Source organism: Orcinus orca, chromosome 1 (genome assembly GCF_937001465.1).
Source record: "Orcinus orca chromosome 1, mOrcOrc1.1, whole genome shotgun sequence".
Lineage (NCBI taxonomy): Eukaryota > Metazoa > Chordata > Mammalia > Artiodactyla > Delphinidae > Orcinus > Orcinus orca.
This window is the reverse complement of record NC_064559.1, coordinates 114,560,896-114,588,375: the sequence shown is the minus strand read 5'-3', so window position 1 is coordinate 114,588,375 and position 27,480 is coordinate 114,560,896. Positions and strand designations below refer to the sequence as shown.

At 53.9% G+C, this 27,480-nt stretch overlaps 1 protein-coding gene across 1 annotated transcript; it reads right to left on the bottom strand.

Moving 5' to 3' along the window:
• Positions 1-7,363: 7,363 nt before the first annotated feature.
• On the bottom strand, positions 7,364-19,500 carry INKA2 (inka box actin regulator 2). The gene is made up of 2 exons (XM_004263186.4): positions 19,140-19,500; positions 7,364-8,638 (listed from the first exon to the last, which is right to left on the bottom strand). Exons 1-2 carry the CDS (start codon positions 19,194-19,196, stop codon positions 7,796-7,798), a joined length of 900 nt encoding a protein of 299 aa, XP_004263234.1. The 5' UTR covers positions 19,197-19,500; the 3' UTR covers positions 7,364-7,795.
• Between the last annotated feature and the right edge of the window lie 7,980 nt (positions 19,501-27,480).

Sequence of the window (27,480 nt, the reverse complement as noted above, 5' to 3'; positions counted from 1 at the left end):
CAGTGGAGATGTCAGGCATGGATTACTGTTGAGCTGGATGAAACAGTGCATGTTTGTGTGCTAATAGGAGTGGTCCACTGAGGAGGCGTGTAAGGGAAGAAGCTGACCCAGATAGGAGCATGGGCGGCTACAGTGGCAGAAGGCAAACAGTATGTGGGATAGAAACTGGTAGGTTACAAAGAACTAATAAAAGGTACCATGAAGAAGTTTTAAGCAAAGTAGCATGAGACAGAAGAGACAGATGCTTTCTGTTCTGGGAGATCTGAAATGCTTCCAGAGAGGGGAGTTGAACCAGGCTTTAAAGGGTGGAATTTTCAACAGGTGTTACAGGCAGATTGCAGGAAAAAGCAAGCGCAGGAAACAGGAACCAGGAGTGATCTAGTTTCAGTTGGTGTTAATGTGGAGAGAAGAGGCTGGAGCCCTATCATGACAGGCCTTGAAACAAGAAGTCAGCAACTAGTAGGTTGAGCTAAGCAAATAACAAGCGCATAGCATCCTCTGGGTGAGACTTGGAGAGGACAGGGATGGGGGGATTTCAGAAGTGAGGAGGATTGGCAATTTCGAGGTTATAAGACCTACTCCCCACGGATTCTAGTGGTCTTCCCAGGCTTCATATCGCACTCCATTTTCCCTCTTTCTCTAATGACGATGATCTCTGAGGCTTATCGTTGTGATCATTCCCAAACAAAAGCTCCGTTTAGAAGGGAACCAGCATTAACACTTCGGCACTCCAAGATGTTAGGGAGGATTTAAGAGAAAAGGCTTTTTTTTTTGCTCTGTATTCCTCTGCTTCACTTGACATAATTCTCCCCTCAGACCCTTTGGTACCTACAGGGTGGGTAATTAGTTCCCACCTTCACACCCTCCCAAGTTTTCCTTTCTTTACTGTTACTTCACAGCAGGAGACAGCAGCCCCTCTGGCCCTTCAGCCCCTTCCTTTCCCTGGGGATCTACCATTTTGATTAAGAAGGCTCTTTCCCTTAATCCACTCCTATTGGGTAGGTGCCAACTTTCCCACCAAGACCCCATCATTCAGGCCTTCCCTTGCGGGTGAAAGCCAAGCCACACTTCTGTAGCCCCCGTCTCCCTTGCCCTTTGCATCACTAGTATCTCTCTAGGTGGGTGGGTTGGGGAGTTTGAAGGAGCGGCGTTAAGCATGCAGTCTTCCCATTACGGAAAGTAGGACTTGGAATTGTGGGATTAGGCACTGGGCCCTGTCTGCCTTGCCTGGGAGGGGATACATTTAATGGAGAAGTTTAAAGAAGATATTTGATCCCTATGTTCCCTGTAGGGTCCCGAAGCCAAGACCAGGAGCTTTGGAATTCTTTGGGCCTTTGAAATCACTGATACAGTCCCCTAACCCCGTATTTTCTGGAATATAAATTGACTTATTTGAACAGATGCTTGGAACCTCAGATCGGGGATTCTAACACCTGCTTGAGTCAGTCTGCCCGGTGCTCCCTGTGATGAGGAGGAAGCTCCCTAGGCCCGTCCCTAGGCAGTGCACGTAGGAGGCTTTGAGTGACTACTTGGTGGCCGTCCGGGATGAAGTCACCAGCCTTGGCACTTCTGCCTGAGGAGCAGAGTCTATGCAGGGATTTCAGTTGCTGTACTTGAACACCATTTGGAGGAACCTCCAAATGTTGCTACTTCTTGCTTTTAGAAAACTTTTTATGCCTGATACCCTCCCCTTTCCCACCACTTCTACACAAACGACTGATACGCATGCTGCCTTGCTGGGAGACAATGTCTGGAGTGTGGCCAGTAGTGGGGCTGGAGGGAGGGAAGGCGCTGAGCACCCAGCTCTCAACTTCCTTCCCCCTTGCCCCACCCTGACCCTCCACAATCACAATGGGGGAAGCAGAATCTAGCAGACTCGATGTCCCCAGCAGGGGCGGGGATCCCTGGCAAAGCAGGTTAAGAAAAACTCCTATGGTAGGGTAAGGCTGGGGCCAGATGTTGTTGCCATAAAGGACAAGGGGATGAGCCAGGTCAGGACGACCTGTTGGGAGGGAGCAAGTAGAAGGGGATAAAACTTGGAGGCTGGGGTAAAAGTGATGTCCTCCAGGATGGAAAGAGGGAGCCACTGGGATTGAGCAGGCATGGAAGACAAGTGGCTGCGGTCATCTGCAGGACCTGAGCTCTGGGCGGCCGGATGACAGCATGCCAGGGGCAGGGAGCTGGGTGGGAGGGGGAGGGCCAGGGCTCCTCAGACAGCCCGTGTTACAGTAGGATTGGCCTGGAAAGCTAGGGTGGAGACGCCAAAGCAACGGGCCAGAGACAGGGCACCACACAACAGCTTGGGGAGGGGGGCTCAGGTTGGGGAGTTTACTCTCTTGAAAGTGATGTTGGCCCCAGCTCCCCTCTCCTGGGAAGTGGACTGAGGAGTTGAGTGAGAAGTGGGCCTGGGGAGGCAGCTGAGGGGCCTTGACTGCTGGTCTTGCCTAAAGCAGGAGATGCAGGAGCCGGGCTCAGCAGAGGGTTCACTCTGAGGAGTGGAGGTCACATCGAGAGCCTTGTGCTCCGCGGTGCTGGAGGTACAGGAGTGGTGGGAGGGGAGTTGCTAGGGTGACTTACAGAGTAAGTCCTGTGGTTGGGTACAGGCACAGATAAAGCCCCTGGGGAGGGCTTCGCAGAGGAGATGCCCTCTGAACTGCAGAGTGAAAGGTGCGTTAACAGGTCAGCCGGTCAGAGGCAGTGGGGAAACAGCAATGCAAAGACCTAGAGGCATAAAAACCCCAAGCTTGGAGCAACGTGCTCACCTCCCTGGAGCGTCAAGTTGGGGGGTGGGAAGTGCCCAGAAGTAAGGCTGAGAAAGTCTGTTGGGTCTGTTGGGAAGGACTGGGCCTCCAGACACCCACGGAAGACAGGCCCAATGAGGATGAAGTCACAGGATCTTGAAGACACTTCCTTCACCTCCTCTGTCCTCCCAGAGCCCAGGCAGCATTTCCTTGCAGCTGCGGGCCCTCCGGTCGGCAGGGGGAGGTGAGGAAGGGGCCTGAGGGGGAGGCACAGGAGGAAAGGGAAAGCAGCCAGCCAGGGGAGTAACATGTGCAGAGCGGGGGAAACAGGGAAACAAAACCTGATTCTTCCCTTGGATGGGGGCACCTCCCCCCAAAACCAGGTGGCATCTGCTGTGCCTGAACCCGCCCCCCGCCCCACCCCGGCCAGTGGGAAGAACTAGGGGGCAGGGCGGAGAGCCCAGAGCTGGGTCGTGGTGGGCTTCTGCCGGAGGTGCAGAGCACGCAGGAGGGCATTTTTGGCAGTGATTCCTATGCCCCCGGAACAGGGTGGCTGTCTTGAGGGATGGGTCCAGAGGGGCGTACAGGGAGTGGATTCGGTGGAGTGGAAGCCAGGGAGCGGAAGCGCGGCAGCTGTGGCCTGAGACCTGGTGGAGAGTCAGAGACCCTGCTCCCTCCCGGACCCAGGGCCCAGCCTGGCCAAGATACAGGGAAAAGGCGGAGTGTGAGGTGCAGTCATGGCTCCCTGCCAGATTATTTTTGCCCCAAGTGTTGTGCTGAGGAGTAGGTGCCCGAGAAGGGCTCCCTCCCTCTTTGTTCCTTGGCGGCCTCTCTGACCAGTAACACAAAGATGATTTCAGAGAGCGATGCGGGTGAGAGTGTGGGGTGGCGACACTGACTCCTCAAAACCATCAGAACTTGGCTCGTCCACCTCTCTAGTCCTTGCCAGGAATGCGCGGGCCCTGAGGGTTTACTGTGAGGTAGCGGGCGGGGGTGGGGGTGCTCCCTAGAGCACATCCTCAGGCAGTGGGGGGTCTTCAAGCATCATTCCTGAGCTCAGCCTATGCTGCTGCCCCTCCGTACCCAGCCCCCTACACACGTGCACACACATATCCTTCCACGGAAAAGTGTAAATTGTTTGCCATTTGGCCAATAGCCCATCCGGGTAATATTTTTACAATGTACAAAAACATGTTCACACTTATTGTCTTCTCTGATCCTTGTTACAGTTCTGTGAGGTAATGGGGCCAGAAGAGCAGACCAAGGCTCTGAGAAAGCTGTTCTTGATCTTTCATTGTTTTTGGCCCTCGGTCACTTGGTCCGCGCCTGAAGTGACGGTCACTCATCTGATACATACTGAGCTTCTGCTGGGTTCTAGAGGCCGAGGTGCCTCACGTCCTTCACATCTCACAGCAGCCCTGCATTTTCGCCGTTTCACACCAAGAACAGTGAGGCTCAGGGAGGTTAAGCCACCCACTGTAGCTTACACAGTGACGGGCAAGTGGGTCTCCTATCCTGTTTGACTCCGGAATCCAGTGCCCATGCCCGGGTACCAGCAGAAGCGCCGTGACTGCCCTGGCTGGGGAAGGCACCTGGCGGGCACTGAGAGCCAGATACCTGCCGAGAGACAGGCTGTGCTCCCGCTTTAGGGAGGCCCTGTAGGAAGTGTTGCTGTGACTCGGGAAAGATGGGGGCGCCCCGCTTGCCACAGCGCTCTGCGGAACAGGGCCACGTGGCGGGGACAGAGCTGAGCCAGGTCTCTGGTCCTCGGGGCAAGTTTGAGTTCGGCTCTCCACCTGAGGGGTGGTGCAGCGGAAGTGCTTGAGGAAGAGGGACCCTCTGGGCAAGAGGGGTCCCAGGGCTGAAGGGATGGGAAGAGAAAGGGACTAGGCAGGCCCTCCGGCCACAGGGACTCTTCTAGCTCCTGCTTGTAGCCAGGGATCATCTACAGACACACTCTGGTCTCAGGGCCACAGAGAAGCAGGTGGGGTCCCGAGCAGATGCCTGAGCCAATCAGGGGACCCCGGTACCTGCCAGGGAAGTGGGCCAGGTGTGAGGCAGACCCCATGCCAGGGAGGGTATCATATGAACTTCCAGCTTATTTGCATGTCCTAATTAACCATAAAATGAGCCCCAGGGGCAGCATTAAGCTGTCAATTTCTCTCAGCTTCCTTCCACTACTTCCCCTCACACATGGCTCCCCCCCCACATTCCTGTATCACTTAGGCCGCACGCATTCCCATTCACCTCTCCCCTCAGCGTCAGTAAAATAGTCTCCATCATTTTCCCGGCAGGAGCCCAAAAGGGGACGGAGAAGGAAAAATAATGGGGGTGGGGGGACACATATGAATCGGCCCTAATCTTTCATCATCAAAGCACGGGACGGGGCACTACATCAGCCCTGTCAAGACCCGGGCAAAATTCCACCACTGGCAGCCAGCATTCCATTTATTCTCCATGCGTGGATAATGCGGGGAGGATGGGTTTTGTTGTTGTTCCTCTTGACTTGGCTTTGGAGTAAATATGGACAGTTTGTGGGGCGGTGTGAAAAGCGCAAGCCTGCAAGTCAGCTGGAACTATTTCAATCCCAGCTCTGGCACTGGGACCCTCGGCAAGTTGCTAAACTTCTCTGAGCCTCTCCATGTGAAATAGGAGTAACAGCAGCTATTTCCCGAATGTGGTAAGAAGGAAATAAGAGCACGAAGCAGGCAGTGCCCAACACCTGCGAATTTTGTGGCAGCATGTGTCACTCATTGTTTTGTTCTGGCCCAAGTTGCAGTGAGTTTTCATTCCCTTGGATCCCTTCTGGCTAACCTTTGGGTTAAGAGTTTCTTCTTTCTTCCTACTGGACCCCTTGAGTCAGGAACTGGGTCCTTGTCATTGCTCTGTTCTTAGTTCCTATCACAACGCCTGGCACTGGGAAGTGTTCAGAAAGTTTTGTTCAGTTGGTCTGAATCGCAATGACTGTCCACAAAACTGATGCGTCACAGATGAATGGCCAAGAGGTGACCTGGTTTCCTGTAGGATCATTCCTGACTCGGAGCTGGTGCCTTCTTGAGTAACTGATGGGTAGCTTCTCCCCCATCCAGCAGCCCATGGCTCCCTCCTCTCCAGACTCAGCGATTCAGTGGGTGGGATCTTCACACACACACATTCTACACGTGTGCAAACACACACACATCACTCCACCACCCGAGGCAGCCACAGCCGATGGGCCTTCACCCAGGATGGATTTCAGGTTTCTGTGGGGAGACAGGAAGGATGGGCAGGGGCTTCCTCCTCCAGAAAGGGCTAGCTCGGTTGGTAAACTCCAGGGAGACACGAGGAAAGTACAGGCTTTGGAGCCAGACATCCCTCTGTTTCAAATCCTGGTTCTTTCATTTGCTAGTAACCTCATATGGGCAGCTTACAGGACCCCTCAGAGCCTCCACTGAATTACCAGGTATTAACAATACCTTCTGGGGTCATTTTGAAGTTTGAAAGACGTGTGCACACTGCCTGGCCAATAGCCATTGTGCGCGCACACACACACACAAAAATTAATAAGCACCTTTCCTCTTGTAGCTTTTGCCACTGAAAACTACACATCTACCATTTGACTGTGTGGGAATTTGAGGGTGACCCTAATCGCTTCCCAACTAGAGCTGTGGGGCTGTTCACTCTAAGCCCCCTCCCTCCATCTCTGCCCCCAGGGGTCCAGGATGCAGGAAGAGCCTGTCTTGTTATTTTTTCCTCTACAATTTGGTATTAAATGCTCTGAGGGCGGGAAGGCGGCTTGCCTCTAATTGCAGCTGTCACTCCCCATCAGGCAGAGGGGAGTTCAGCCAGGAGGAGGTGAGGGAGGAGAAACGGATTGCCCTGCTGGTCAGGCTCGGCCCAAACAGGGACCCGCATTGTCTTTTCCCAGCCAGTGGGCGTTCCCTGCCAGGGTGGGAGGGACAGGCAGGCGGGCCCTGGATCTGGCAGCGTTGCTCTCCGGGCCACGTGCCCAGCACGGCTTTAGGTGTAGCCACGGGTGCCGGAGCTGAGCTGCTGCCCCTCCACCCTGGGTTGTCCTGGACAAGGTGGGAAGATGAGGCCAAAGGCATTTTAAAATGAGTGCGTATTTCTTCTTGGCTCACCTTGCCTCACTGGTGAATTCACATGTTCTTGTGCCCTGGGTGGAAGTTCTGAGCTGGAGACAGGGTGTTGGGGAAGGAGTGTGTGTGATTCCAGGGCCCGGCATCTGTTCTTCAGTCAGCCCCTGCCTGCGGCCTGTACTTGGACAAGTAGCACATCCAGGCTTACTTCCTCATCTGGAAAATGGGGATAATACCTGCCTTTCTTGCCCATTTACGAAGGAGATAATGGATATGAAAAGGCTTTCAGACGTTTAACGTGCTATACAAATAGTAGCTTTCCTTTCCTGTGCTTCTGTAAAGGCTTGGGGCTTCCCCAAGCACTCCTTATACACACTCCTTAGTCAGCCGTTTCTCAGGGTCCAGGGATGGGCTGAAATCTCAAGGGCAACAGAAGGGGGTGGGAATTTGCCTCTCTGCTCCCACTCCCAGGAGGGCCAGGCTTTACTACCTGTGCCTGGAGCAGCGCTTTGCCAAGGAAGCAAACAGTTATGAGGCTGGGGACACGAGAAACAAGGTCTTTATTGGCGATGTCTCTGGGGAACCTGTGGCCCCAGTGCCCGATCCATGCAGAATGTTACACTGAGGTCTTTGGGGGCAGTGAAGGAATGTCAGAAGGATTTCCTGGTCTTCTCCTCCTGCCCCTCTCCTGCTGTCACCTCCAGCCCCAAAGCAACACACACACACATTCTCTCTCTCTCTCTCTCTCTCTCTGTCCAAGGACTCTTGCCTCCCCCACCAGCCAGCCCCTAGTACAGCCTCGCCCAACTACAGGCCTGTCAGCTCTGCTCCAGACCTTCTGCTTCTTCTCCCTCCCTTCTCGGCGGAAGGGACTTGGAGTTAGGCTTTTGAAAGCCATACCACCTGGCCTCTTTCCCAGGGGCCCAGCACTGGGACCTGGCCCTTTTGGGTCAGTCAAATTTCTACCTCTAGGATTCAGACCCAAACCGCTGTGTTAACATCAAAGCCAGAGGGTGAGGATTCCAGGGCCTTGGGGCAGCTGGTGGAAGGATTCTCCCCTCGTCTGGGCTCCGAGGCACCTGGGAAGGGGCAATGTCCAGAGCCCTTGGAATGGCCCCGCTTCTTGCCCTTCTGCAAGCGTCCGGCTCTGGGCTCAGAGGCCGTGGGTGTCACCCAGCCTGGTTTCTCCTTCAGCAGCCGGTCACGGTCAGGCCGCACACTACGCAAGAACTTCCTAAAGATGTTTGCTGTTAGGGCAAACCTGCGGCCCAGCTCCCGCGGCGGGCCCCTCCCTCCTTTGGGGGCTCCTGCCTCCCGGGTCTCACCCTTCTCCCCACCCTTCTCCAGTTCCGGCAAGTCCAGCCAGTTGCCCACCAGGTCCGCAAAAACGTTGTCACCTAACACCAGAGGCTGTCGATTCCGGCCCCGGGACATCAACGTGGAGGTCCAGTCATCCGGTTCCACCAGCTCTGGCCCCCGCTGGGCACAGCTTTGGTGCTCTGGCAGCCGTGTCCTGGGCGGGGGAGCTAGATCCCTCCCACACACACTCCTAGGAGATGGAAGCTTGGCGCTGCTGCCCAGAGCGGGCTGGCTGGAGGGGGAGCAGCCCGCAGGCCTGGCAGGACTGCTGCCACCCTCCCACTGAGGGGGCTCCAGCTGCGGCCGGGGGCTTTCAGGGCAGCCTGGGGCAGGACCCCCTCCAGAGATCTCCAGCTGCTCCAGTGCTGTCTGCACCTGCAGGAGCTTCAGTTCTTGCAGCGCCCCCATCATGCAGTTCATCTGATCCTGCAAGCCATCGCCCACTTCCTTCATGGACATCTGCAGGGGAGAGAGCACAGGGCCTGTGAGCCAGGGGGAAGGGCTGTTCCCCAAACACACACCTCCAGGGTCATTGCAGCCTGCCACTGACCCTATCTCTGTACAGCCTAGTACAGTGCAGATCAGGGCTGGGAGAGGAGGAATTTTGACACGGATATGGCTGGATAAAGGAAATACTATTAATGGCAGCTGACTTGCTAAGACAAGCACCGTCCTGAGCTACATATATGTATACATATATGCATATGTGTAATTAATCTATAGTTAATCTCCCCAACTACTCTGTGAGGTAGTATTATGGTTCCTATTTTACAGATGAGGAAACTGAGGCACATAAGGAACTAGCTCAAGATTACATAGAAGGTAAGAGGTGGCACTGAGATCAGTTTGACGGTACAGAAAGTTCCGGTGGCCACCTGTGTCCTTTGTGTCTGTGCCTTCTTCTCCTGAGCCTCCCTGAGATGAGGATGATGAAGACAATAACAATTTGTGAGCAGTTACTGTGTAACAGGAGTTGAGCTAAGTATTCTGTGCACATCATCTCATCGCATCCTTATATAAACCCTAGGAGGTTGGTATTATAATTCTCATGTTAACATATGAGTTAACCACGGTGAGGGTGAAGTAACTTGCCCAAGGTCACACGGCTCACGCTTCTGGGACTCAAACACAGGACGTCTCACTCCATATGCTAGCGTCCTAACCACCAAGCACTGCCTCAGGATGGCTGCGCAGTGGAGGAGGGCTGAGAGGGACGCTAGGGAAGAGGAGGGGCTCAGATTCCCTAAGAGAAAGGGAGGGTAGGCCTGGGGTTTCCTTTCACTGTTCACATCTGGCAGGTCAGGAGACAGATAAGGAGCCACGAAGCTCCTGTTTGCTGAGACCCCTGCCCAGCTCTGCCCAGCCCTTTTCTCCCTTCCCAACACCTGTCCCCTCTCAGCTGCTCTCAAACTTGGCTCCAGTGCTCTTCCTGCCTTCTTGGCCCAGTTGGCTCCGCTGTCCTAGCCAAGAGTGGGGACACCGGGGGCCAGTTCCCCAGCCCCTCTGTGGGTGTCTAAGGCCCGAGTCCCAGGTGCCAGCTGGAAGGGGCTAAGAGATTGACTTGGGTGAGGGCCGAGTTTGGAGGCTGGGCAGGGGATGCTTTGTCTGATAACATTCACGAGGTTCCCATCCCCGGGCCCAAGCTGCCTTGGTTCCGCCAGCTCCCTCCCCAGATCTGCTCATGTTACAACGGCAAACCTCAGGCAAGGGGACCATCTGTTTCTTAAGCCCCCCAGAGACCCACCGGGATCATCTTACCTCCCAGCCTTGTCCTAATGCACAGAGCTAAGCCCACAGGGTGGAGGGGTGCAGGGCCTGGGAGGGCAGGCGCAGAGGCTCTGCAGCGCTGTGCTGGCAGCTGACCCTCTCAGGCTTTAGGGTCACACCCTCCCCTGCCAACTCGGGCTTTGGTGGGAGTTAGGGGCCATCCCAGGCTCTCCTGAGCCAGCAGTGCTAACAGACAGTGGAGGACTGACTGTCGCTGAGGGCAAGGAAGCCGTTGCTGAGTGTAGGATTGCCCCCACTCTGCACCTTCCCCAAGAAAGAGCAAGAAGAAGTGGTGGCTCGGGGCCTCACGGCCTGGGGTTTGCCAGGCTGCTGGGCAAGCATGCTCCATTTGAGTGGCAGCAGCAGCAGCAGGAGACACAGCCTGTGGCGTGGCCACGCTTGCTGACGGCCCCCTGCTCTGGCCTCTTTGTCTTCTACCTTCCTGACCCCTTCCTTCTGGAGGCAGCTCAGCCACAACTGGAAGACCCAGAGCAGAGTCAGGAGACTCTGAGCCCCAAACCAAACTCCTCAAGGTCCCTTCCCGGCAAACTGCTGCACCGACTCTCCTATTTCTGCCCCCTGCCTCATACCACTCAGCCCAACCTGGAACCTCAGGGTCATAATCGGCTTTCCCACCCCACTGGCCGCTCTTGTCCCCAGATGCTGCACATCTGCCCTTCTACCCCCTGCAACGCTGCAGAAGCCTCCTTGCAGGCCACCAAATCAGGCTTCCCGACACACACCTCCGACCCTGTCACTCGCCACTCAGAAGCATAATCCACTCCCATATACACCCCACACTCCCATCAGAACCTCTTCTGTGATACTTAAAACGCTCTTCCCTGTCGTCCTGCTACTCACAGCTCCTCTGTGCATTTAAGTGCTGGGTCACTGATGAAACATTCATTGAGCATCTACTTCTTGGGGGCAGGGACTGAGATCTACACATCATTGTGTTGCCCCAGAACCCAGCTAGCACCTGTGCACTTACTACATATCCATAAAACATACACTGAGTACCACTGAGCACCCCAAATTGCTTGCTGCCCTCAGTAAGTCACTACCCAGGGAGGAAGGGTCAGGAACCTTTCTCAAGGTTTCATTTCACCAAGAGGCACAGAGTCGGAGCTTGCCAGCTTCCTTCCAGAAGGCTAAACACAGTCCAGGTCAGAGGCGGTGGGAGGAATGAAATGACCCCATTCAATCCCTTCCAGTATGGAAAAATCCTTAAGAAATAATGCTGACATTTTCTACCTTTTTAAAGTGAGAACGAATGTGTGGGTATGTATGAATTCAGGGATGCCCGTAAAACAGAGGCCCCATTTAAGTAAATAAGAGCTGAAGTTGCAGGCCTATGGAAAATGACAGTGCATTGGTTAAGATCTTGGGTTCTGGAGACAAACGGAACAGGGTTCAAATCCCAGCTCTGCCATGTAATAGCTGTGTGATCTGAGCAAGCTATTTAAATTTTCTGTTTTTTAATTTCTCCATTCTTGCTTTTTTTGGCCGCCCTGCGCGGCTTGCGGGATCTTAGTTCCCCCACCAGGGATTGAATCTGGGCCACTTCAGTGAACGTGCTGCATCCTACGAACCACTAGACCGCCAGGGAACTCCAATTTCTCCATTCTTTAAAATGGGAATAAGAGTTCCTGCCTGGTCCAACTTTGGACAGACAAGATGAGGTAATGTGTGTTTATGCGTGGCCTACAGGTGGAGTTTGGCTGTTATCTTAAGACTTCCTGAGAACTTCCAGAACATTTCTTCCTCAGTGAACCTGAACACGCAGTAGTGATAGGATTCCGTTCACCTGTCTGGTCTGATTGAGGAGAAACGTCTCGTCTGGTCCCTTTTCCCACCCTGGCACCACACAGAGGGAGGAAAAGGGAAGCCTCGCATCCTCCTGCCCATGGTCCAGCCAGATTCGGTCAGCCAGCCACAGAGCGCTGACCTTGGAGGGCAAGAAGGCAGCTGTGAGGGGGCTGAGGATGGAAGAAGGAAGCCCTAGTGTGGGAAACAGGGAGGCCAGGGAGTGGGGAGGCAGGAGCATCGGCTGGGGCGCCTGACGGAGAAGCGAGCTGCCTTTCCCAGCCCGGGGGGAGTGATGTCACCCAAGGAGAAAGAGCCAGAGGGCAGGCTGCTGTCTTCCCCAGAGCGTGGGACCCGCTCAGATCCCAAGGTTTCTCTGGCCGAGAGGGAGAAGAGAGAGCAACGTGGGGTGGGCGTAAAGGAGAGGCGCCAAACCTGAGAAAGTCCCGAGCTAGAAACGAACACTAAATCCCATGCTGTAGGTGATGAGCTCCTCTCTGGCCTCCCAGTGCCTCGGGACGGTGCCAAGTCATACCCAACCTGCCCTCAGGGCTCAGGTGGAAAAGTCACAAGAAGGCCTAATTAGTTCTGATTCGTTTGAGTGGGAATGGCTCTAACAGGCACTACCGTCTTTCTCCACCCCAGCTCACACACACTCACACACGCTTGTACACACACGTGTGCACACAGGCACAGAGCTAGCCTGCTCCACCGCCAAGCACAACACCCGTGATAAGCGTATCCTAGAGACGGCTGTGCGAACCCTTTCTGAGAAAGGTCTCACCACCCTCCTTGCATCCACCCCACCCCACAGCCCATCTCCCACGCCCGGCATCTTCTGGGCCTCCAAATGTCTCATTCTAAACATTTTCTTCCTGTCAAACTTTAATCTCTCCCACTGCAATCTAAACCAGCCCCTGGCTTCCTCCCTGTGGTGGAGCTGGATGCCCCCGGGCACCCTCCTCGGGTTTGTGAAGTGCCCCATGCCGTCCTGTGGAGACCTGGCCCCCTCCAGCTGACTAACTCGGCCACTCCACATGGGGCAGATTCACCAACCTTTTGTGCTTCGGATTCTGACTGTGAAATGATAACCCCTCACACGTGTATAGCACTGGCTCTGTCTTCTACATGACCTCGTCTGATGCCCACAATTGCTCCGGGAGTCTGACGAGGCAGTTGGAGTTACCCCACTTAATGGATTAGGAAGCTAGGGAGCTGAGAGGTTCGTTTTCTCCCTCAGTGTTTCCTAAACACACTTCCCTAGACTTTCCTTGATGATTTCACCATATCTATATATGACCTAGTCTCCTACTTAATATTTTACTTAAATCTGTTTATATAAATTAATGGATTTATATGGAAACTTATATGAAATGTATATCACTTGCCATAAACAGATGGTAACGCTTCCTATCTATCTATCCATCTATCTATCGAAACTAAGCTTTTCATCTGAGTATCACCTGATGTCATCTTGAGCACCGCCAGTGGAAACACAGATCTATTGCCTGAGGTTCCGAGGTGGATTAGTGGCAGAACTGGGACCCCATGCCTGGCCCTCTGACTCCAGGCCAGTGAGCTTTCCATGTCATCATAATCCCTGACTCTTCAGCCTCATGGGATTGTTGTGAGAAGAAACCAGGATAGTCAGTGGGACGTGCGAGGGCAATTATCATCACATAGGGAGGAAGAACATGAAGTCGTGGAGGGACTCCAAGACCCAATTCGGTTCACTTCCACTGAAGGTGTTTCTTCACTGACTCATCTGAAGGGGGAAGATGCTTGCTGGGAAGCCAAATCCTGGCCCTCCAGCCCTGAGCCCTCCGCGGGGTGGTGAGGGCTCAGCTGCCCATGGACAGCTCCCCTCCATGGCACTCGCTGGGCCCTTTGTGGTTTGGGAGGAGTAAGGATGGGAAAATGTGACACCAGCATCCTCGGCAACCTTCCCAAGCCCTCTCCTAGGCCCCTGACTGATCCCACAGCTGTGCCCTCCATCCATCCATCTCACGCCCTCTCCCAGCTCAGCCAGAATCCTTTGACACAGGCTCCAGCTTTGCCCATGGACCTGGCAGTGTGCCCTGCCTCACTCCCCCCACCCCCATTACTCACAAGATCCCTACACAGTTCCTTTCAGCCCCACTGGAAGCTAGAAGGAGGTTCAGGGCCGGAAATGGGAAAAGCCCAGCTTTTGCCAAGTGGCCCATTCTCCAGCTCCGTGAATAGGGACCTTCACAGCCCCCTGCTCTTGGCTGGAACTCTCAACAGGAAGGTAAGGTAGAAACTGTGCCAAGAGCCGGAGGAGGGAGGAGGGTAAAGAAAGGAGGGAGTGTGAGACGGATGAGCCCACTCTCCCAACTGAACAGTCTACGGGGGGCCATGTGCTTGGGCAAGAGGCAGACAGACGGAGAGAGGGGCCCAGTCTCGCCCCTGCAGGGGGCTTGCCTCTCAGCCTCACCTCTCCCCTGTCCAGCTTTAGCCCCTCTCCAAGGCAGCCAGTGAACCAAGTTCCTTGGGCATCCAAGGGACCTCAAAGGGTTACCTTCTTTTTCTCCTTTCTGATTCAGGCCTTCATACTCTCCTGTGTGGACTCTTGTAATAACCTTCTACCTCATCTTCCCGCCTCAATTTCCTCCCTTCCCCCATCCCCACCCCAACCACCTCCTAGATCCCAGGGCACGTCTCTAACCACGCTGCTCGGAAATGCATATGGAAAAGGTCAGACTCTTCAGCATGGCATTCAACCCCGCCCCCCCTTCTGCTCTCAACAGCTCTTTCAGCCCTGTTGCCCACTCTTTTTCTGCATATACCCTATGTTCTAGCCATAATCCAGTGAGTCTTCAAATGTCCCCTCTAGACAGTCTTCAAACACCCCCATTACTTCCATCTCTGCACGTTTTGGTCATGTCGTTTCATCATCTGCCTGAAATGCTCTTTTTCTCCTGCTCCCATCCCTATTTATCCCTCGAGGTGTGGTTCAAATGCTACCACTTCCATGAGGCCTTCCCTGATCCCCTAGCTGGAGGTAATTCCTCCTCTCAGAGCACTGAATGTGTGCCTCTCATCTAGTACGTATCCTCCGTTTCTATACAAGACATTCGCATGCATATACTGGCGAAGAGTGTGAGATCTGCAGTCAGACTGGCTGGGTTTGAATCGTAGTTCTGCCACTTATCAGCTCTATACCTTGGCCAAGCCACTTAACCTCCCCATGTCCCATTTATAAAATGGGAATAATGGAAGTGCAACTTCTTAGTGTTGCTTTGGCAACTGACATAATACCTGAGATATCTGGCATATCAGTAACTGTTAACATCAATATATGTTGTTATTATTATCACTCCCATTAAACTCTGAGTTTCCTGAAAGCAGGATCGGTGTCTGTTTATATTTGTAACCAAAGTACTAGTGCCTGGCAAAGTGCTTTAAACATAGTACGAACTCAATAAGTGTGTTCTGTGAACGAATGACACATGCACACCAGTCTGATCAGTTCATCACTGTGAGTTTACCAAGTGCTTACAACACATTAGGTACTGTGTTATGTGCTAGGGACATACAGCTGGGGAGGCACTTGACATAATCTTCACAGTAGCTGTATAAAGTAGGTACTTTTAAAAGCCCATTTTACGGATGAGAAAGCTAAGGAACAGAGACGTCAAATAATCTGCCAGGGTCACACAGAGCCAGGTTTTGAGTTCAGGTTGGTCTGACCTCAAATCCTGTGCTCCATGCTCTTCCCACTGACTACAGCACACCCCAGCAAAGTCCTCTTCACTCTAGCTCTAAACATCAAGGGAGACCACATTATGAGATCCTTTGCAGAAGCTTTTTTCTGCCTCAGGAAACTTGCTCTTTTGCCCCAAGAGCTGAAGGCTGTTCCTAATGTACCTCCTCTATCACCTTCTTATTTCCTCCTTATTTTGTCTTTATGCTCTGGTCCTCCTCCATGTACCAGAATCTCCTGAACTTGTGGCCACTAGTGGCTAGATAATTGCCTTCTAGGAACACCAAGTTGTTCTAGAAGGACCTTCCCCAGCCTGAGAGAAGTCTCTCTGCTGCTTCACCAGGCCTCAGCTAGGATCGACATTAAAGGAGCTGGTTCCATAAACCTCGTCCTCCTCCAGGAAGCCTTCCCACCCTGGCTGTACTTTACTCAGCCTTTATGCACTCTGTTTGCTCTACACTGATCTGAACTCATGAGCAACACCCTGTGAGCATCTTACATCTGCTTCCTCTGTGTGCCTATGTCTACCCCATTTGTTGGAAGCCCTCAAGGGAGCAGTGTATAAGGAACAGCTGCTCCCAAGGCCTGTGTTCAGGCAGGGCCCCTCTTTGGCTGCTGGAGGGGGGGAGAGATATATTCCCTACTGAGTAGTTGCAGCCCTGATCCCCTCATCCTTAGGAAGAAGTGTGTCAGCTGCTGCTACTCTCCTGCTACATTTCAGCCCTGAAACCAGATCCCTGTCCTCTTCCAAACAGGGGAGAAGGGCCAGTTCTCCAGACATCAACCTAATTCAGCCAGGATCCCCAAATTCTCAGCATCCCTCCAGTGCTCACTTGTTACAATGCAAATTTTCTGCTTCAGGAAATTGGGAAATCTGCTACTTTGGTTTTCAAGATCAGACTCTTCTTGTCTAGATTTTCTGGGCCAAGGGCAGGACCAGGAGGCAGGAGAGGAGTGCACAACACCCTCGACAAAGAAAATTTCACAACTCCTTGATGTTTCTTTTTCCAGCAGCCTTAACCCACAGTGTCTGTAGGACGTATGCTTCTTGAAGGGAATTTAACGGCATAAATGAATGTAGAACTTGACTAGTATTACATGAGTGCCATTCCTGGGCACACACTAACTTAGGGCAAAGCCAAGCACCACACAGTCCTCCTGGGTGGCAGGGAAGATTCTGCCTGGGATGAACACACACACACACACACACACACACACACACACACACACACACACACACACACACACACACACACACACACACACACACACACTTCAAGCTCATGACACATACTGACTATAAGCCTTTCCCACCCCATTGCAGACCCAGGGGATAAACAAGCCAACACCTTCCTAACCCAGGCACAACCAAGCTGCGGTGAATTCAAACCCCAAAGTCCTTAGAGGAGCCAACAGGCTGAGCCTGAGCTAACTCAGCTCCACCTTCTCCTTCACTCCATTGGGAAAACAGAGTCACTGAGATCTGGCTCTGCCTAAGCCCTGGGCTGAGGCGTCAGGGAGTGAACAAGACTTTAATAGCTCTGCCTGTCACTCTGCTCTGTCTCCTTTCTGGGCAGACTGGCACTGGGGAGGGGGCGGAACACCATGGGTGGAGGGAGGGTGCAGAGCTCTCCCATCTGAGTGTCATTCTGGGCCCCAGGCCAGGCATTTGGCTTCCTCTCCAAGAGAGTCAAAGGCTGAAGCTGTTCAGACAAAGGGCCAAATGAAAGCTAATGGGGAGCTGGGTGACTTCAGCCTCTCCCCTTCCTCCTTCCGGGGACTGGGGCTCAAGTCCTTGGCAGGAGAGTGTGCAAATCAAGACCTGGAGCTCAGCTCCGTGCAGATTCCTATTGCCTTTTTTATTCTCTCCCGGCGTCCACAGACTGTCTTCGCCCCCCCTCACCACCTCCCACCTAAGGTGCTGTAAAAAATGCAAATCAGTAGGATTTTAAAATTCAAGCCCGTGCCAGGAACACCCACAAACCCTCTATTAAGGCAGATCCTGAGGTGGGTGGTGTGGTCCCAGATTCCAAGCAAAAAAAAGAGGATTCTGTTAGATTCTTTTCTCAACATGGCCCTTGGACTTCAGACGTTATCTGTGGCGACCTTGACCTTTCCTTCTGGTATTGGACAAGTGAATGGGACAAGTCAGAATTATGTGTGGGCTGGGGCCAGCCATCCCAAACTGACATGGAAAGCATGAGAAAATGAGTATGGGAAAGGACATGATGGAGACTCTTCTGTCCCTCATCTAAGAAGCATTCCTCTGGGTAATGTTCCCATCTGAGTGTCACCACCAAAAGGGCTTGGGGAGGAAGTCCCAGAGAAGTGACCATTGACCTGAGAAGGCAGGCCCCGGAGTGGGACAGACAGAAAGAGTGCCTGGGCCACTTGACCAGGAAACATCAATGAGAACACCTGCTGCTACAAGCTCCCCCTCCCCCGCAAGCTGGCCCCTGTTAAAGCTGCCAAGCTCCCTCCCCAGCGGGAAGAGTGGACAGTTTGCAGGCAGGAGTGGGAGAGGCTGTCATGGAATCTGGAGAGCCATGGGCTGGCACTTTTTGGATCCAGGTCTGCTGTTGTCAGCCTGGGTGCCCCTGGCCCTGAAAAGCAAGAAGAAAGAGGGGAGAAAAGTGAGACCGAAAAGAGGTCGACTCCAAGAGAAACAAACTAAAAGGGACAAAAGGAGGCGGAGGCAAAGCCCCAGGAGAGCCTGGTTGACAGAGACGGCTGTGGCGGCCCAGGTGGGGGACGTGCATAATATCTGTCTGAATTCTCGTGGTGGGTAGAACAAGAGAGGTGGCAGGTGGGAGGGGGAGGGATATTAAGTCAGTAAGAAGCAATGCGCCTCCCACAACAGAGTTTCGGCAGAAGCCGCTCTCCCCACTTGGGCGATTTCCACGCCCCGCCGCCCACCCCCCGACCCCGAGACTGTGCCACTTCTCCCGGCCCCCGCACCCCGGCCTCTGCACGTTCCCTCCTCGTTCCCCCAGCCCAGACCCCTGACATCTGGTTGGGCCTCCGCACTCCCGCTCGCGAGCTGCCAGGCGACGCCCGTCCTCCCGCGCCGGGCCCGCCCCCGCCGGTCCAGCTGCCAGCCCCCTCCCCGCTGGCAGGCAAGTCCGGGCAGACAGCCGGCAGGGCCTGCCCCTGCAGCCGCGCCAGCCCTGCCAAGCCCGGCCGCCACAGCTGGGGGGGTGCCCGGAGGTGCCAGCTCCCCTCGAACGAGCAGTCCCTGGCCGACCTCCTGCCCCGCGCAGGGCTGGGGCCACGCACCCTCCTCCCGGCGCCCCGCGCAGCCCCAGCTGCCCGGCAGCCGCGTTCCGCTCTTTCCGTGCGGGCGCCCGGGTCCCACCGCGTCTCGGGTGAGCCCTCTTTGCTCCCTCGGGTCTCTGGGCACATTTCGGTCTGGACTTGCTTGGCTCCCTCCGTCTCTCTCACTCGTTCGTGCCTGCCTCCCTCTCACACAAGTCTCTGCTCCAAGTTTCCACGGGGCCCCTTTTCCTCAGGACAGGCCCTGTCCTCCGCCTGCTCGCCGTGTGCCCTCCTCTCCTCTCTGGGCCTCGGCCCCGCGCGCGTCGCGGTCCCGGGGTCCTGGCGGAGGCCAGGTACCCGTCGTGGCGGAGCAGCCCTCCCAGCCCCCGGCTCCCGCTCCGCTCTTACCAGCTCCTGTTTGAGGCGGCGCAAATAGCAGTCCATTTCCCTGCTCTTCTTCCTCATGCGCCTATTGGCCGGGCTCGGCTCCACGAGAGAGTCCCAGGATGGGAACACCGGTCCCACCGAAACCGCGCTCGGCCGGCTCGCGGCCCCCGCGCCTCTCGCAGCGCCGAGCCGAGCCTCTGCTCCCAGGTCCGGACTTGGAGCCGCTTCCCGGCTACTCGCGGCGCGCAGTCCGTGCTGGGGGCGGAGGGAAAAGTGGGACAGCCTATGAGAATGCAGGAGGGATGCCTTCAGCCAATGAGAAGAACGCACGGGGGGCGCGGGCTGGGCTGCAGTGGATGGGCCCTGGAGCGGGTGGGTGCACCAGGCGAGGGCCTCCGCTCCTGGGGGGCTGACATGGGGGACACCTACCTGGTCCTGGCCGGTGCGGCGGGGTATATCGTGACGCCAGACTGTACCGACGTCCCCCAACAAAGCACGTGACCCCCAGAGAGAGCCCGTCTTACGGATGGGAACTGGGTAGCGGTCTCGGAAGAAGCTGAGTACCTCAGTGTCAACACTGTTTCCCAAACTCCGATCAGAAAAGGAACACCCTCCACCCCAAATGCCACTTGGCAGCTCTTTTGAATTCTGAAGTGTTCAAAAAAGTGGACTCCGGAAGTGTGGGTCTACCTCACCTTCCAGTCTACTCCTCACCCCTGGAGCGGAGGAGCCGCCGCTCGGTCCGTTCACGTATTTATCACGAAGCAATGGAGGCTCTACTGTACTCCCTGCAGGGTTATAGGTCTGCGGTTACTGAATAAGACAGGCTAGGTCTCTGGTCTCAAGAACGTACAAGGCGCGGCGGAAGGGAAGGGGATAAGACAGACAGGTAAAAAAATAAAAATTAGACACCATAATTTCAGGTAATGACTCTTCATGAAAACATAAAATAGGGTAATGGGATGGGGGCTGCCTTCAGTAGGGTGGGCAGGGGTGGAGGGGCAGGCCTTTCTCTCCCGCAGTACTCCGGCGGCGTCAGTTATCCTAATTCTTGCTCTGGCCACTTGCGAAGCTCTCTGTAAGGTCGGGGGAGGGAGAAAGGACTCAAAGATGCTAACATTCTATTCAGCAGACGCGGCCCATGCGCCGGAGGTGTGCGAGCTCCAGCCAGGTCCTGGGCGATGGACCCGAGAGGAGCCGCAGGCCTGCCCGGGGCACTCCTCCCAGCCGAACCCAGGACCCGCAACGCCGGCCTCCGCGTGAGTCGGGGCTGAGGTTCCCACCCGGTGCCCGGGCTCCCTGCAATACGGCCTGGCCCGCGGGGGGGCGGTGTTGCAGGGCCCGAGAATAATTAGCGCAATTAGCGACTTGTTGTTTCAAGGTAATTAATGGGGGAAAGTTTGCCCCACGCAGAATTTAGGGATCTCCGAATGAGTCAACCTTGAAGACGCGAGAGAAGGGGCAAAGAAAGGAGGCAGAAACTTCGGCCATTCCGATCCGTGTCAGCAAAGAGCGCCACCTCTGTTTACCATGGAGAGGTGAGAGCGAAGGAGGGAGGGAGGATAAAAATGAACGTCTTCAGAAATGAAGACTTTGCAGAGTCCCGTCGGATGGCCTCCACTTAGCCCCGGGTTCTCAATTATAGTGGACCTTGCCTAGGGCTCTCGGCCTAGCCCTGACTGCCCCCTTTGGATGAAGCTGGGCAGCGGAAGCCGCTGGATAGAGAAAAGGAAAAGGCACACAAGTGGGTCAGAACCCAGTCCGAAGCCTGTGTCTCGGTGGCCGCTCGCCAACTCAAGTGGCCTCGCTCCCTTCGAGATCGCGGCACAGGATCCCGCGTGGGTCAGAAAAGCCGACGGCCGCGGGATGGAGCTGAGAATCTGCCCCCGAGTTTCCAACGCCCGCTAGGAGAGCCCGAAAATGCATTTCCTGCTGCTCTCCCAGGCCGGCCACCGCCGCCCGTGGCGAGTCCGGCCCGCTGGTCCACTCAGCGTTGCAGAGCCCGGCCGCCGGCTTCCTGGCAGTTGTGAATCGAGATCCCCAAGGGGCCCCTTTGGGTAGGACACCAGGAGAGTTCAGAGTGGGAGCCATTCCCAAGTATGGGGCTAAGGTCTCCAGCCCAGGTGGACCAGTTTTTGAGTTGAATCCTCTGGGACTGCCCGTTAACATATAGTTCACGGAGGAAGTTTTATGTGGGGAGAAACACCACAAAAGAGCTCCTCAACCCGGAGGGCCGGTGCTTTGCTGCGCAGCACCCAGCAGCAGCGGCGGGTATACGAGGCACTGAGTCTGCGGGTGTGTGGCTGAAATAGTATTGGGAGTCAAGTTTCAGGCCTAATTTTCTCCATGCCTTCGAGCTCAAGGACTGGAATCCTCTTGGAAGTTAGTGGGAGAGCAGCTATGGTTAAAACTCCCGGAGATGCAGGCTGATCTCTTCACCAAGAATTTAGGACTGGGTGTTTAGGCCTTCTAGAGTATTGACAACACAGTATGACCTTGCACAGATGCTTTCCTTTTACTGGCCTCAGTTTCCCTTGCTATAGTTTAAACCTATGTGAATCTTAACACTTTTATATGCCTTACAAAACTCTATTTTGACAATGATCTGTGAAGTAGTCAGGACAAGGGGAATCCATCTTAGAGATGAAGAATATATTGTTAGCAAAGCCAAAGATTGCATTCTACCCACTTTTTTTTTTTTTTTTTTTTTTGCGGTACGCGGGCCTCTCACTGTTGTGGTCTCTCCCGTTGCGAAGCACAGGCTCCGGACGCGCAGGCCCAGTGGCCATGGCTCACAGGCCCAGCTGCTCCGCGGCATGTGGGATCTTCCCAGACCGGGGCACAAATCGTGTCCCCTGCATCGGCAGGCGGACTCCCAACCACTGTGCCACCAGGGAAGCCCTCTACCCACTTTTAAGGTCAAGGATATGGCAAGAAAAAAAACTGATGACCATAAACTCAGTGCAGTGCTCAAAAGAGACAGGTCCCAGCCAAGTCAGAAGTGCTATTCCCGTGTGGTTCCCCCAGAACTTTGGAGGACAATTACTGTCAAACTCTGGGGTGCTTTTATGATGCTGGGCCACTACAACTTTCTTGCTCCCCTGCCTCTGAGAAGGTCAACATTACACCAGGGTGTGTGGAGCCCTCTCTCTTACCTGGTTTCTGAAGAGGTAGCTCTGTCTTCCACCTTTTCTTTTTCTTTTTCTTAAGTGGTAGAGAATAAAGCCTATTGCCATGGTTGTATAAACAGGGATAAATATCCTTGGGCTGAGGATGGGGGTGGGGGTTAGAGGACGATTCATTTTTGCTGAAGAGGAATCAAATGGTTCAGCCTCCTCCCTCCTGTCCGCCCCCCCCCCCCCCCGGCAACACTCAGCCTGGGGGGAAGATGAGATTACCTCATTTGAAAATAAAGAATAAATCAAAGGTCTTGAGATTGGATGTGAACTTACTTTCTCAAAGCCGTCCAGAGCTGGAGTGGAACCCTCAGAAGCATCTCAGCTTTGCCCCTTGCTGGTGGGGATAAGTGTATTGTGGGTACTTTTCTTGAGGTGCAGCTCCCGGAAACGGTGCCTAAAGGTGTCAGACTCTTGTGGTTTGCCCAGCCTAGTCAGGGAAGGTGGTCCCCTCTGCTCTACTGCCAGAGCCTGAAGGTCCTGGCACCGATGACTGAGCTCAAAGGGAGAGGCAGAACCAGGTGTATCCCAACGGAACTCGGATCCTAAACTAAACAATGGAAACACTGCCATTCTCCTAGCTCCAGATCCTGTGGTTCTCACCTGGACGTCCCAACCCACCAAGTCTTAGCCTGCCCTGGATGAGGCACCCCTGGCTAAGGCAATGGCCATCTCGTCTCCACTGGCAACAGAAGAGCTGAGGAGCTCATCCTGATAACCTGATGTGAGGAAAGAGATATGTGGCCACACACAGTCTGGAAACCTCATCATAACATCACCCTCCCAAGGGTGGGTCCATGTCCCCATTGCCCTCATGCCTCCCCCCCTTGTGGCTGCCAACAGCCCTTATCCCAATCCCCGTCCCCACTCCCCCCACACCTCCTGAGCATCAACAGGAAAGGCTGACCCTAGAGATAAACACGTGCTGTTGGAATGTGTTCAGATATCACTGCAGAACTGTTTCTCTCCGGGCAGAGGACCTCTCCTGGCAGGCAGGCCCAGAGGTGCTGAGCAGAGACTGCGTGGCTGGTGTGAAACACTGGGATGGTGGGGGAGGAATTGGACAGAAGCCTAACTCTTCTTAGAATAACCTAACTCTCAGTTTCCATGATATCTTCCTCTGTCCACCTTAGACAGAGGCCTGGGCTCCTCTGCTTCTTACAATCCCAACACCAGGAGAGACAGCAGAGAGACGAAGTGGTCTACATGTTGGGAGCCCTCTCGGTTCCAAAAGAAAGATTCACTTTGGTGTTTAAGGGAAAACTCTTCTGACTGGGTGGTGGAATCAAAGACTCAGTCATTGGAAGCTTGTTAGCTTTTGGTGTCCTCAAACATAGAGTAACATTCTCCTCACTTTCAGATAGAGCAACTGAGGTCCAAAGAGATGGGTCTGAAAGGTGATATAATAGTCTCCCTGTTTCCAAGGTAACCTCTTTCTACTGCCCTCCTCTGCGGAATACTTCCCCATCCGCAGAATGGCCATCAGTCTTGCATACTGTGTTAACTTAGACGCCACAGTCACAGTCGTCACTTCTTTACAAAGTTCCTGGGCTGCAAGACCAGTTATGCAGGTGCTAAAACTTTTTGGAGAGGGAGAGAAGGAAGGTGTTGGAGGAAGCAGTAGCAGGATAGTCGTCTGAGAAAACTTCATGCATGAAGGATAATTGTCTGAGAAAACTTCATTCATTCCTTCCTTCATTCAGAGGAATTGTAAGTGCAAAATTAGACGAGTCTGAATAATGAACAGTTAAGTCTATGGGCTGCTACCAACCCCTATTTGGAATTATTTGCAGCTATGGGCCTGTGCTTATGCTGCCTAAGCGATGGTCTCATTGCTACTGGGAAGTAAACATTTCCATTTTGCAAACATTTGCTGGAAAAGCAAGTATTTTTCAACTGCAAAGAACACCTGAAGAATGTCAGGGCACAGCTAGGGGATATACTTATGGAATTTGTGCAGATTGATGCTGGTTGATGCAAACAGCACTGAGAAGGAAAGAGACTTGCTCCCTGCACTCTCCTGGGGATATCCTGCCACATCTGGCTCCCTGGAGGCCCAGCGCTGACTTGCCTGTAACATCACCGTGGCCTGTAACTCAGGGCAAAAGCTGATTTTATTACACACTATTTGGTCATCTCCACCAGCTTCTGGTAGCTGTAAACAAGTACCAGGCATTGGCAGCCTGCCAGGGGGAGAGTTGTCAGCAAGAGAGAAAGAAGGCGACCTGCTTCTCCCACTGAGGCCATGGGGTAAGTAGAAAAAGAGGTCAGTTTCAGGTTTGGCTTACTGTGCATATTTGCTTCCACCAGGCTGGCTCCTAAGCCTGGTCTTTCGCAGGTGGCAGAGAACTGTCCTTACCTTGATCAGACACCGGCCCTGGGGTACAGGTGAGGTTTCAGCCTGGAGACCCTGAGGGGAGCCAATGCTTGAGGGTGACAGCTGCTTCTGTGAGGGCTTCTGCTTGACCAGAGTTCTGGGGTTTTGTGGGGTGTGAGTGGGGTGGGCAGTGACTCACAGCAGCAGCAGTCTGTACCAGGAGACAGCCTCCGGTTCCCAGAGCGGAAAGGCAATGAGGCCAAGAAACACTGCCGTCATTTAACAAATGAAGATGCACATTGCAGAACAGGAGCTGAACACGCAAAGGAGTTTGGGTTTTTTACTGCCCTCCCTCCTCCCTGCATTTGGACAGGTTTTCCCTGCTGTGATTATTCCTCATGAACCGTCATCCATAGAAAGCGACTGAGGCAATGGAGAGTGAATAATGAATCCCCCAAATGGGCTTTTGTGTCTCTGCCTGGAGGGTTTTCGAAATCACTTGCATTTTCATCTCTCGGACTTAGAATCATGGAATTTGGGAGCTGTAAAGGACCTTATAGATAATCAGGGAATTGTGACCTCATGGAGAGACTAGAAGTCAAGCTCTGTGGGTCTGAACCTCCAGTCTGTCACTGAAAATAGAGCTAGCTAACATTTATTGAGGGCTTTCCTTGTGTCAGGCACGCATCTGTTCTTCCCAGACCCTCGGAGGCAGGGCTCCTATTGCCTCTGTTCTGCAGGTGAGGAAGGGATGAGGAACCAGAACTCCCCTCGGTTCACCCAGAGGCTCTGGCTTCAGAACCCATGCCTTCTGTCACTCCAAGGCCTCACCATGTGGACTTGAACACGAAATTTAACCTCGTTGTGTCTCAGTTTTCTCCTCTGTGATCTCTAAGTCTGACAGTCTGCATTTCACACCCAAGCATATGACTTTACAAGTTACGAGAGTGCAGCCCAGAAATGTTAAGTGATTTGCCCTAAGTCACCCAGGTCGCTAATGGCAGAATCAGCAAAGGAACTCAGATCCAGTGATCTTCCCTCCCCTGTCCCTCACCCTCCCCCTACTCCCCGCCGAGACCTCTTTCCCCTCCATCACACTTTGGTAGGTGTTTCTAGAGGAATCCAACTCCTTGCCTTAGAGAGCTCTTCTATGATTTCAGATCGATAGGTTGGACGTGTTGGGTTTGCGTGCGGCCAGTCACAACACCAACGGTGAGTTCAGGAAGCTGGTGATATTTGTCCAAGTACCTTCGACCTATCTGCCTGCCTGCTCTTTGCTATCTTTTTCAGGTCAAGAGTGGTGATGAAAACCATGAGGGAAGAGCACGGCAATGCCATGTCTGGTGTGGCCCATACATACTCTCCCCTGGTGGGTGCTGTTTCCAGCTGTTTGTCCTCATCAGGCAAATGTTACCACCTTGTGCCGGCTCTCTCTCCCAGCTTCCTTCATGGTGGCAGTGGTTGAAAGTCTGCTCCTCTCTCCCCTTCCCTCTGTCCTTTGTTCTCCCTGTCCCAGGTTCTGATCATTAATTGGCGTGTGATGAGTGTGCCTTGGAGGAGGTAGGGGTCAACAGGGTCTCCAGTAATCACTATGCACTGTCTTTGCCAGCCTCCCCATCCCAGTGTCTTTCCTACGGAAAATAGATTGGAAAAGGGTGGAGGTGTCAATAAACAAATCATTGGAGTGCATGGAAAGTGAGAACAAGGGAATCCTGGGTGAGGCATTACTCTATTCACAATGGCACTGGGTACCCATGCATGTGTGTGAGTGTGTGTGTGGCTCACACACTCTGAAATGAGCTCTCACCCACTGGTGAGTGGAAAATTAGCTTTGGCAGGTGAGGAACTGGGTGACAGGTGAGGAAGCCAGCAGGGTATCGGTGTTATCTGTCTCCTATTACTGTTTGCTGGTGTTGCTAACAATATCTTGCCCACCCCCTTCCCCTCCCCTAACTTGTAATTAGGTGGAGCGGAAATCACTCGGGGGGGCTTGGGCAGGTGGGAGAGTGATATGAGTACATTAGAATGGCCTCGTGACCTTTGGAAGCCAGCCGTGTGCTTTGCAGGTGGGCTGCCCCAAGCCAGGTGGGAACTGGCATTTTCCTGATGGCCCACGAAGCAAGCTGTGTGGTTTACATTTCTCTGGTGGGTGGGAGAAGAGATGGCAGTCCAGGGACTAAGTCCTGGGGAGTTCTGCCAAATGACATAAGCTGGAGGTGAAGTGAGCCAGGACGGGGGAGGGAGAAGTGAGGGAGACCTGGGGGTCTTAGACTGGCTCCGCTGCCCATCTCTGCCTGCTGGTTGGCCCTGTAATCCACCCCCGTGCCTCAATTTCTCTGACTGTAAAGTGAGGAAAACAATCTCACTGCTACCTGCCTGCTGTGAAGGTAAAGTGTAAAGGCCCTTTGAAATGTCAAGAACACTGTCACTGGACAGTGCCAAGGGAATTTGCAGAGCCTACTGAGCGGCGGCAGTCTGCCTCTGCATCACTTTCACAGCCTGTGCTCAGACAGGTACTTAGGCATCTCACATCCATAAATCTCATCTCCTATCTATAGTCAGCAAATAAGGGAAAGGGCAGGCCGCTGCTCTGCTACCATCTGATCTTCCTGGGAGGGAGGCCCCAGCTCCCGGCCTCCCCTGCCTCCACCACAGGTGATGAGCCCTCTGCGCTCCCTCATCTGCTCCCGGCCTGTCAGTTTAATTTAACAAGGTTGAGGGAGAGGTTTGATTTAATCAAACCAGTTGCTGTATCCATTCTGCTCAGAGGTCCCTCAGTGTCACCACTAAGGCTCAGATTAGACAGTGACAATGACTTCTTCTTCCCTGACTTTGCCTCCCCCTCCTTTCTCTCCCTGGAGGGAACACG